The sequence below is a fragment of the Jatropha curcas genome, chromosome 6, assembly GCF_041381405.1.
Source record: "Jatropha curcas cultivar XTBG-Jc1 chromosome 6, XTBG_Jcur_1.0, whole genome shotgun sequence".
In the NCBI taxonomy this organism is placed as follows: Eukaryota; Viridiplantae; Streptophyta; class Magnoliopsida; order Malpighiales; family Euphorbiaceae; genus Jatropha; species Jatropha curcas.
The window spans coordinates 3,005,284-3,017,343 of record NC_143156.1 but is presented as its reverse complement, the minus strand read 5'-3'; the positions used below and the strand labels follow the sequence as shown (position 1 = coordinate 3,017,343).

General features: G+C 32.0%; 2 protein-coding genes across 2 annotated transcripts; both read left to right on the top strand.

Annotated features, from left to right (window-relative positions):
• The first annotated feature begins 861 nt into the window (after nucleotides 1-861).
• Nucleotides 862-1,765, top strand: LOC105629671 (uncharacterized). The gene has a single exon (XM_012211293.4). It carries the CDS (start codon nucleotides 937-939, stop codon nucleotides 1,507-1,509), a length of 573 nt encoding a protein of 190 aa, XP_012066683.1. The 5' UTR covers nucleotides 862-936; the 3' UTR covers nucleotides 1,510-1,765.
• Nucleotides 1,766-6,331: 4,566 nt separating this feature from the next.
• LOC105629670 (Octicosapeptide/Phox/Bem1p family protein) lies at nucleotides 6,332-8,954 on the top strand. The gene is made up of 2 exons (XM_012211292.4): nucleotides 6,332-6,780; nucleotides 7,675-8,954. Exons 1-2 carry the CDS (start codon nucleotides 6,576-6,578, stop codon nucleotides 8,502-8,504), a joined length of 1,035 nt encoding a protein of 344 aa, XP_012066682.1. The 5' UTR covers nucleotides 6,332-6,575; the 3' UTR covers nucleotides 8,505-8,954.
• The last annotated feature ends 3,106 nt before the right edge of the window (nucleotides 8,955-12,060 follow it).

The following is a 12,060-nucleotide window of genomic DNA, read 5'->3' as shown; positions in this document are numbered from 1 at the left end:
GCAACAAATTGTGCTATTAATAGACAGTTGATAACTAACACTTTATTACTGTTGCAAATTTGAATTTAAATTTGACTTGGTCTTTGATTTAGCTTTTAGGTTGAATTATAGGTTTTAGAGTTTAAGATCTTCTAGAAGAGATATTATCTTCCTCATTCAGTTTTTTTGTTATTATTCATTTGAAATATTCATTTCAGCCCTCTCATTGAATCATTAAAAAGTATTCGATAAAATTAGCTGTTTTAGTAGCATTTAGCTGTTTTATTGGGTTTTAGTAGCATGAGATAACTTTTTTAAAACAATATTATAACTTCTGAAAGTTAATTATCTTATCGAACATTATAAAAGATAGCGTTTAGTGTTTTGACTACAATCAATTGGTTGTTGCCGAACATAGTCTAAATTAATAAAAAAATTTATAATTTCTCATTCTTTATATAAGTAAGAAAATCAATCAGACTACAATCAATTGGTTGTTCTTCAAACAGTTTTAGCATTATGATTAGTTGCATTTCCCTTGATAAAAAAAAAAACTAATAAAAAAACAATTAATAATTACACTAAGTCACAACCAAAAACACTAAAAAAAGAAATTACCAACATTTGCCATGTCAATAATAATTTTAACAATTTTACACTTTTTCTTTGTTGTATCGCTGGATCTACCATCCTCTCATTGCACAAAAACCAACTGTCTAACCCACACCATGCATTTGTTTAAGGGCATTGTAACCTTTTATGTCCCATCCATAGAGTCCTTAAAATCAGATTAATAGGCCCCACAACCATAACCTTCCCATTGTCTTTACCTATATATCACCCTCCAATCTCTATCTTTAACGTACAATAAGACTAGGAAAATCTCTAAAGGTCATAGCCCCACACCCTTTGCCCTTTTCTGCTGTCCAAGCAAAGAAAAAAATATATAAAATCAAAATGAAAGGTTACTCCAAAATCAAAATAATTTCCTCTGTCCAACCAAGATCCATGGACATCTCAGATCCTTTATTTCTTGAACCCACAAAAGCCAATAACTATACAGATAATACCCATTTCAAGAAAACCCAAGAAACCAACTTCAGTAATTTGGTGAACATTAGCCCTAAACCTCTCACCAACAAAATCAAGAATCAAGAATCACCACTTTCTTGGATTCAAGAAGATCAAGCAAGCAATAACAATGGAGAAATCTTTAATAGCTACAAGCTTAAAAGAAACACTTCAGTTTCTTCTGGAGAAATCTTTAATATCCAGAAGCTTAAAAGAAACTCTTCAGTTTCTTCTGCTTCTACTGCAATCCATTCTGCTGTCAAAAAAGCATTTTCCATGAAAAGATCTTCTTCAGTATCTGAAAGGTATTGTAGGATCCATGACCAGTCTTTAGCTATACCATCAACTACTTGCGGTGGTGGTGATGATGATGATGATTCTTTGGACACAACAAGATCTATGAAGAGAAAGAATAGCAAAAGGATCCTTAGAGCCTGTAAGAAACTTCTTGGACTGTAGCTTACTTTTTTTTTCTGCTTTTTCATTTTGTTTTTAAAAAATTATGTTACCTTCTCTTATTGTCTGTTTTGTTATGGGTTTGTAAAATAGTGAAGTAGATTTATCTATTCAAATAAATATACTTTTGTTCTTGTGGTGCAAAGCAAAGGCAAAGGCAAGAAGGCTGTAGCTATTGTGACTTTGTGTAATTTTATTTTGTCCAATCTTGATCACTATTATTATATTCGAATGATGATGCCATTTATTCTCTTGAAAATTGTTCTCTTTTCTTAACTTTTCCTCCAAAAGCATTATTTTACCCATCATGTTAATTGCCATGCACTTGCTAGCTAGCAGGCTCATTGGAGATGATGAAGTTATTTCAGAAAAAAGAAATTAAATAATAATAAAAAAGAAGAAGATGAAGAAGAAGATTATTTCAATGTTGTTAGGACCAAATCTCAAACAGTTTGCATTGCATATGGTAGTTAGTTGTGTTTTTCCTTTATTTTTGGAAAATTATTGCTCATACTGACTTCTTTTAAGAAGTGAAGGAAAGAAAGTGCACATACTTTTACTAAATTTTCCAATAAAATTTCAATTAATTAGTCAATTTTTATTTAGGAGTCAACATTTGTTCAATTAATCAAGAACCAAAACAGTTTAATTTTTTAAATAATTTTGTATATAATAAACAGAATTATATATGTTTATATATCATTCTAATATATACAGTATTTTTCTTGAAATTTTATTTTTATTGGCTTTTAAAGTTTAAAAAAAAAAAAAAGGAATTCCATAAATGTATTAGAGATTAAAAAAAAAAAAAAATACCCCTAAAATATTTTTTGGAAGTATTATCTACCCTTGCATAGGATTCTTTTATATTGGCACTCTAATTTTTGATAAAACAAATTGAAAGTTGAGCTGGATATTTGTCAATCTGGCTCAAAAAATTGCTGCCTTTGGTTCTTGCCAACTTACCTATAACATGTGTTTCATTTTCACAATTAGGGTTAGCTATTATTGCTCATCTTTAATTTCTTTTGGTTCCCTTTAGGACAATCAAATTCAAATCCTCACTTTCATTTTCTAACAATCTTGTATGTTTCGTTTCTGATTTGTCATTTTCTGTGTTTTTGGTCTTATACCTCATAAATTCTTTCCCTGTCTTCTTGGTTGGTTTAGTATTCTTTTTCTACCCCACAAAAGAGACATAATTATAAAATGGATTCATGATTTCTGGAATTTGTTTATGTTACTAACAATTACTTCTATAATATTTTATCTTTGTAATTTAAAATAAAAAATCAAACCAAACTTATTTAATTTAATTTTTTGGTTCAGGTTTTCAGGTTCATCAATTTGATTCAGTAACCTCAATTTTTTATTTATGGTTTAATTGTAAAAAAAATGAGTTAATTTTGCTCATAATTGAACCGAATCATTTCGATTTGATTTTAAAAATGAATATAGTTGGATATTCGGCTTTTTGATTTGGTTCAAAACCAAGCCAACCACCATTCAAATGTATTTTTAGTGCAACGGCTTAAAGTAATATTTCCTGGTTTAATCAATAACTTAAAATTAGAATAAATTACGGTAGTAATTATGCATAATTTACCGTTGGATTAATAGTTAGAGATCAAAGAATTCAAATCTAGCCTCCATTTTCTCTCAAACGGATGTGTCTTATCTAATTAAAAAAAGAAAATTGCACATTAAAAGATTGTCTAATGGTAAAATTTAAAGTTGGGTTATTAATGGAAGTGAAGTTCTTTTCTCTCTTTTCTCTCTAGTCTTTCAACCCTAGTTTTGTTTTAGGACTGCCGTTATTTATCAGCAATAGCCACTACCTCCTACTTTTTATTCTCCTTTTTGTTTCAATTCTTTTGCTTTTAATCTTTTATTCACTTTAATAAATTCAGATCTATTATTTTCTACAATAGATTTGTCCTTTTTTTTTAGTTTTGTTATTGTTATTTTGTCTTCATATTTGGAGTTTATTACTAATTAAAATAACATGATATTTGATTTTATTTAGTTGAAAACTTTAGATATTGATTTATAGGTATAGAACTTCGATTAATGGAGTCTGGTAGTGCGGCATGTTTCTCATTTTCACTTCACTTCTTTTTGCTTTTAATCTTTTATTTACTCTAATAAATTCAGATCTATTTTTTTTACAATAGATGTGTCCTTTTTTTTAGTTTTTTTTTTTGTTATTGTTATTCATATTTGGAGTTTATTACTAATTAAAATAATATGTGTTTGATTTTATTGGTTGGAGATTTTAGATCTTGATTACAAGTGTGGATCTTGATCAATGATAGTGCGACCTGTTCCTTTATTGATGGTATTGATGCATAGTGATGTAAACTCATCTGTATTTGATATATATTGCAAATTCTTGAAAAAACAATCTAGGTATAGAAGATCTAAAAGAGTTATTATTTTGTCGTCCAAATGACTTGATGGATTAAGTGCTGCTATAAAGATTTATATCTTTTGTCAATAACAAATCCAAGCAGGAAGATTCAACATTATATTTTTTTTTTATTTTAGTTTTATTATTCAAATTCAAAAGAATATGAATTCTTTTGATCTGTTAAAAGATTAGCAAACTCTGCTGGCTACTAATAGTAGAGTAGTTCTATGTCATATATATATATGTATATATATATATATAAATAAGTATTTGTAATTCTTAATATTATTATTAATAAATTATATTTTCAAAAAAAAAAAAGTCTAATGGTAAATATATCTTCAATCTTATCAATAGATCCAGTTCGTATCTCTTATATGATACTCAAAAAATTAAAAAAGAAAATTGTATAATGCACAATTTATGGAAATCGTAAAGAAGATGATTTTACTAGATCTTGGAGCTCTTGGGTTGGGGTTAGAGAGTTCTTAACGAAGTTGAGCAAATACCTGTAAATATATATTAGGCCCAAATAAACAGAAAACAAAAAACAAACCGATAACATCGGCAGTTGACCGGTGGGCCAGCTCAGCGATTGCGGCAGCGGGTCCCGCTCACATGAGCAAAAGAAGGCCCAGGAGCAGGCACGCAAGGTTGTGGGGCCTCGTTAAACTTTAGTCGCCACGTATGTTTGATACGTGTGTCTTCGACGGGTTTCGGGACATTAACATAACAATTGGGGAAAGAACGAAGTTACCTAGTTGACCTTTCATTGAGAATTCTGAAAATTTTTTGTTTTCGGTTTTGGAAAACATTTTTCATCTTCTTGCTTATAAACTTGTGATTGTGGCTCTTGTCAATCAAATTAAAAACAAAAAATAAAAAATAAAAATAAAAAATAGTGATTTTTACTTTGTTAATAACAAACACATAGGGATGATTATGTGAAACCATTGTTCGCTGTTTCATAATTATTTCAATAAAAACTTAATTGAGTTCGCTTTAAAACACATATAAGTTAATTGAGTCAAATTGCTCGTGAGTTGTTTAACGTTCACTGTAAAAAAAAAAATTTGCTGGAGCTCATTCTTTAAGTTTATCTAACTTATTTAATAATGAGCCGAACTTGAACCCAGCTTATTAACTCGTGAGTCGTCTCACGAACCAATAATTATTGAGTCAAGTCCACAAACCAATTTATGAACTAATTTTGTTGAATCAAGACAAGCTCAATAACTAGTTCAATAAATCAAAATTAATTAAATTTATATTAAAATGATATAGTTTTGATTTTAATATATTGTGAACATAAGCTCAAAGTCCATGCATTTATATTTATCAAGCTAAACTCAAACTGAGCTATTTTTAAAGAAGTCGAGTTGGAGTTTTAGTTTTCAAAATTCGAAGCGAGCTCGATTATATCCTTGTCAAGTGGAGCTCAAGCTCACAAAATCTCATCTCAACTCGTTTACAACACTACATGCACACACCTCCTCTGGATTATAAGTTTTCTTTGTGAAATATTTATCTTTCCATCTCATAAAAATGAAAAAAAAAAAAAAAAACTCATCTTTCTTTTTTATTTACATTTGAACTATAATTTATTTTCCTTTAATGAAATTATCCTATATCAGAAAAATATACTTTTACTTTTTTGTATTACTCCAAAATATAGCTATTTTCTAAATTTGAGCCATTTTTTCTTATTATGTGTAAAAATTTAAAGATAAATATTTTTAGTTACAACTACAATTTTAGTTAGTTTTTTTTTTCTTAATATATCCATGTATTAAATATTAATGATTCGTATTTCAAAATTAAGGAATAAACTAATAATAATTTTTATTATTATTTTATTTATTTCAAGATTTGATAAAATGTTCATAGTAATTTTTCATTGATAAATATGTATATTAAATAAAGATAGAATAAAAAAATTAAAACTTATAAAAAAGAACATAGAATTACGATTTGGGACAAATAAACAAAGAAAATGAGTCTAATACTTGTATTTTTTTTAATATACCTTATATTTTAAATATTACTTTTAATAAAAAATTAATAAAACAAAATATTTCATACTGAGACATAGTCTAACGGTAACAGATATTCTGCGGTTTCATTCTCCTTGCAAATTCTCATCCATTTATTTCTTAAAATTTGTTAGAATGCATTTTGTTTGCTGTTGCAGTCTGCAACCATCCTCATATCCTTCGCCTCCAATTTTATTACCACCTTAGCAATTTCATACATGAAACAAAAAAAAAAAAAATTTCATAACTGATATATAGGGTTATATTAGTAATTTAAAAATTAACACTTCTAAAAACAAACAAATTAAAAAAAAAAAATTCAAGCTCGAATAAAAATGGAAAGAAAGAATAAAAACCTGTGGCTAGCGAGAGAAATAGGAATTTCACCTTAAAATTTAAATACTAATATTATTTTTCCCCATTAAATCTGCGAGCCGAACAATTAAAACAAGAAAAAGAAAATAAAAAATTCCGCTGTCAATCGTTTCTTCTCCAATTTTTAATTTTTTTTTTTCATTTTCTTTCTCTTTCTGACCCTATTTCAGTTTCCATGTTATATGTTACGAGTACTTATCCATATCGTGGTTATTGATAGAGAAACAAAATAATTGAAGACATTCAGGACAATGGCTGTTCAAGCCATCGCTACCGATGGCGGCGGAGGCAGCGTTGATATTGGACCGGCGTCCGGAGCGTCATCTCCGAAGAATAGAATAAAGTTTTTGTGTAGCTATGGCGGGAAAATATTGCCGAGACCCACCGATGGCCACCTCAAGTACGTCGGCGGCGATACACGTGTTATTGCCGTTCCAAGAGATATTACCTACACAGGTTTGGAAAAAAAAACTTATTTGTTATATAATTCATCGCAAATTAATTCTGAAATGTCATTGAAAATTTAAATTTCTTGATGGAAATATCTATGATTAGGAGATTGAAAAGAAATTTTGAAAAATAATTAAAAAAAAAAGAGGGTTATGTAGCCTTTGATTGAAAAGGAAAAAAAAGCTTTGATCTTTTAAATAAATTTAGGCCAAAACAGAAAGCGCCAAGGCTAGGAGAATAAAAATTTTGCATGCTTTGAACTTTGAACATTGGTGGAAGAAGGATTAATCTGGCCTGTTGAAATGGAAAGAAGGAAGAAGAAAATAAAGAAGCTGAATATTTGGGTTGAAGCTTGATTTGGTGGGGAAATAAACTTCAAAAATTGGGTGGCCAAAAAAAAGATGAGAAAAAATATTTTGAAATTATAGGATAATATGAATAAATTTCAACTTTGGTGTTATTGTAATTAGCAATTTTAAAAATATATATGAAATACACTAGTAATAAAAATAATTCTAGAGAAATTAATGGTCAAAAAGATAAATTGGATGAACAAAATTGGTGAGACAACATGTGACTGAAGTCTCACATATTAAGATTTAAGACCTTAAGATTTCCTTTGCCCCATGTTTGAGGATCATATAGTGCATGGAAAAGCCAAGTTCTAGTGTTAAATTTGGATTCTTCAAATGGACAAAACAAGTATGACCAGTCTACCCCTTTTCCTGAAAAATTCTTTTTGGCTTAGTGCTTTCTGTCAAATGGTATCTGTTAATTATTCAACTTTTTTTTTCTCATTTTGGCTTTTGAATATATATATATATATATATATATATATATATAAATGGGCTATCCAATGACAAAGTTCATCCTTTTGGGGATAATATATGTAATATGCAGAGTTAATGAAGAAGCTTAGATCAGAATTTGACGGGGACGTGGTCCTGAAGTATCAGGTAATGCCTGAAGATCTTGATGTCTTGGTATCTGTAAGAACTAATGAGGATTTGAAGCACATGCTTGATGAATATGACCGCCATGAAAGTGAAGGAATTGCAAAGCTTCGAGCATTCCTCTTCCCTTCCACTCCTATTGTACTTGAGAATCTAAGTACCCCCACAGATCCTCATGCTATGGAACATTGTTACATTAATGCCATCAATAACACAGTTCGAACACTAGCCAATTTAAAACCTCCCCTTGTCAATTCAAATCGCACCTCATTTAGCATATCTGCCTGCACATCTCCAAAAACCGGTTCCCCTGAAGGCAGCATGGTTGATGGCATCCCTCATGAAACCCTTGTCATAAATACCTATCATAATAATAGGTTTCCTATTCATAAAGTACATAGCTCTCCTAGTCTTTACAGCCTCAACAACAATGCCTCTCACCAGCAAAGCAATCACCATTTCTATCAGCATCATCACCAATATTATCAACATCAACAACAGCAACACCATCCGCATGGCTATCAATCTTCTAGACCACCTCATGAGCCTCGAAGACTGACACCAAGTTCTTCATTTGCACGGCCAGACGTTGGGAGATCCTCAGCCCCTATTATTCCTATGAATCAATACTACACAAACATGCAAAATATGGGGAACTTAAATATGCACGGTAATTGGAGCTCAAATGGGCATAATATGGGGATTGGAAACTCTGGTAATAAACACGGGCACTATGATAGTCGTCCGCCAAGTCCTGGGAATAAAGTTATGGAGTAGACCATGAGATAGAATCGGATATGAGATACAGTTCATTAGTAGCTGACTTGAAGTGCTCAAAAGGGGGGATAGAAGATTATTTGTTTGGGCTTCTTCTTCACTCTATACATGCTCTTTATATTATGTCCCTAGACATAAAGAAAAAGAAGACATATAGTTACCTTTTGATATGGTGTCTTATATGGCTGTGTTCTGGTTTTGTGAAGTTTTAATGTCAGTTGTGAAGGAACCATAAAAGCTTTACAGGGTTAAAGAAGCTATAGTTTATTACCTTTGAAGTAAAAGTGTTTGCACTTGTGTAAAAATAGTTTAGGGGATCTTTTTCTTTTGATATTTTAATACTCTACTGGACATTATCTATATGGTTTTTAAGGGTTCTTTATGCTGTGTGGAGTAATTTGCAGAAAGCAAAAATTAAATATTACTCAATAAGCCAATGTTTCCGTTCCACATAGATACATTTCAATTGCATAGCTATTCACATTGATCCTTATATATTTTCTTTTAACAAATTTATGTTTGTTAAGTAGCTAACTATGGATTCGAGACTTGAAATATTAAAAGTTATAAATAAAAAGATTCTAAATGCTAACTATGGATTGTTAAGTAGCTAGAGATTTGCAAATTAGAATAGTTGAAAATATTAAAAATTTATGTACAGTTTGTTTACAAAAATTATGTCCTATATTATATTTTAATGACTATAGTTACAACTATGGACAATGAAATTTATTTCATACATTTAATATAAATTTTAATTTAATTTATTTATCTAATTACAAAATTATTCAAGTTATTAAAGTGATTAAAATTGCTTTTCAAAGTTTTAATAGCTAAAAGTAAGTCGTCTTTTAGAAAAAAAACTAAAAATAAATTTTATTAATATAAGTGTTTAAATCAACAAAAAAATTGTTAATAGAAAAAATATTAATAATATATGTATTTATATAAACTATAGCTTAATAAAGATATTCAAAATATTTTTTTCAATTTGACATTTAGTAATTATTGTTTATGAATTTTTTTAAAAATCATTTTTTTTTTCAAATTAAATATAAATGTTTGCATAAGGTCTCTCATCCATTATTTCATCTAATGGTCAATTTTTAAACGATACAAATCTAATGGCTACGAATTGTTCTCTATCACTGCAGAATTAATAGTAATCTGCACCGTAGTTTCACCCTTGATTTTAATTCACCGCGGCATAGCTCGGTGTCATCCGCTTGTCACACCTGCATTCTCCTACAAGTCAGCAACCTTTACAACGACGCTACCTACCATTCATTCCGGCGCCCCGCCAGTGAAATTTATACAAATCCTCTTTAGGATTTGAAAACTCACTGTATAAGCAATTCATCAAACATGTTGTTTTACAAACTTTTCTTCATCCGTAGTTCAATTTTCTCTCAATCGACAGTCCCACGAACTTCTCTTTATCGATAGTATAACTTTCGCAATCGCAAATTCACAATGGCAAGAAGAAAAACGAAGCGAGTTTTGAAGTAGCCAGTAAGGGTGGAGAAGCTTGAGACAACCTTCACTTGCCCGTTCTGCAACCACCGCCACTCTGTTGCGTGCGTCGTTGATAGAAAGTTTGGATTTGGAGAAGTAGAATGCAGTATCTGCGAAGTTAACTACGTGTGACCAAGCTCAACCGTTTGACGGAGCCGATTGACATCTACAGCGAGTGGATCGATGAGTGTGTTGGGGTTAACACAGCTTGAAGATGGTTCTTTGCACTACAAAAAAAACGCCATTTTGCGACCGACAAATCGGTCGCAAAATGGCAAAAATCGATCGCTATTTATACTTTGCGACCGATTTGCGACCGACAAACGTCGGTCGCAAAATCACTGGTCGCAAATGTTAATTGCGACCGATGAGAAAATCGGTCGCAAATTAGAGACCGATAAGTCGGTCGCAAAATTGAAAAAGCGGTCGCAAATTTTGGTCGTGGTTTAATTGGAAATTCAGTCGCAACTTTGGTCGCAGAATATCGGTCGCAATTTTTTAAAATCGGTCGCAAATCGGTCGCAAATTATAAATTCAAAAAATTTTTTTTTGGTATCAAATCGGTCGCAAATCGGTCGCAAAAATGAAAAAGGGAATAAAAAAAATTAAATATTATTTTGAAATCAAAATTTTTCTACACCTGTGAAAGTTGACATAAATGCATATATACACACACGCAATTCAAGAACAGTATAAAAATGTAATTTTTATTGTTCTGAACAAATTAAAAAATGAAAATACAAATGAAAAAATAAAAGGTCGGAAATCAAATCTATATATGCTGCTGCTCATCTGCAGGATCCGATGTCGGACCGCCGGGAGGAGTACCTGCTGGATGTGATGTAGCGCCAGGAGGGGTGAGCAAGGTATCGCCTGCAGCATCGGGATCAGGAGCCGATAGTGGCTGCTGCTGAGACGTCGAAACATGTCGGTCTGTAGCAGGCGCAGGATCAGAGGAAGAAGTACCAGCACGGTCCTCACCGGACAGCCGCAGCACATGCGCTCTAAGCTCTGCAATCTGTCTCTGCTGATCAGCAAGCTGAGCCCGTATATCATCATCATAGTGCGAGCCAGTGTGCTCCGGCTGCGGTGCTGCGCTGGCTGTAGAAGCGTGAGCTGCTGAGCCAGTGTAAAACTGTGATGCCTGAGACCCGATGCCGTATACCTTCCTCTTCTTCTCGCCCCCTACAGCCTCGAGATAAAGCGCTACCTCGTCAATTCTTGACTCAGCTTCGGATTCATCGGTCTGAGAAGTAACAATACGCTCCCGAGCTGTAGTATAGTTCTCCTGAAAATAAAAAATTAATTAATCAATGCAATTGCAAGCTTTATTATATTGAACTTTGTACATCTTCGCAATGATTAGAGGGTAAATGTAAATATTATTCATTGTTACTTACATTGACGCTCAGCGCACGTCTGTCGACAAAGGTATTACGATCGTGGTCCTTCGTGTGAGTGTATGTAAACACCTCCATCGGTGTGGGCTCACGACCTAATTCTTTAGCCTGTAATAAATTTTTATTCATGATATATTAATATATATAATGTACTTTCATTAAACATCAGTGTATTGTAAATGGACTAGGTCACTTACTAATAATCGAGCTGTCTCTATAGCAGATATAGATCCGCCTGTGTGTCGCGAAGGTCCTGCTCCATCACCGCCCGTCTCACTGCGCCTGTTTTGTGCAAATATCTCCCGCTTTCTCTTGAATGCAGGATCCTCCTAAGCCTTTTGCCAGCTCTCCCATATCTCCTGAGACACGCACTGCTGCTTCTTACCGCTTTTTCTCATCCTATACGTGAAGTCAGCGTATCGATCGGCGCATATCTTCTCCCAGGCTACTTTCAACATAGCTGTAATGGCCTCGTCCCATATGAAATGTTTCTGCAAAAAAATGAAATATAGCGTTTAAACACTAAGGATTTATCTTGAATTGTAAACATTGAATGATGATATAACTTAAACCAAAGAGTACCTGGAACTCCTCCCAATAAAAGTCTCTCGCCTCTTGTGGTACGGCATCCCATGTGTATC

Coding starts and splice junctions, on each gene's coding strand:
- LOC105629671 (XM_012211293.4), top strand. CDS start 937: ATGAAAGGTTACTCCAAAATCAAAATAATTTCCTCTGTCCAACCAAGA.
- LOC105629670 (XM_012211292.4), top strand. CDS start 6,576: ATGGCTGTTCAAGCCATCGCTACCGATGGCGGCGGAGGCAGCGTTGAT. Junction 6,781..7,674: donor AAGAGATATTACCTACACAG/GTTTGGAAAAAA, acceptor TGTAATATGCAG/AGTTAATGAAGAAGCTTAGA.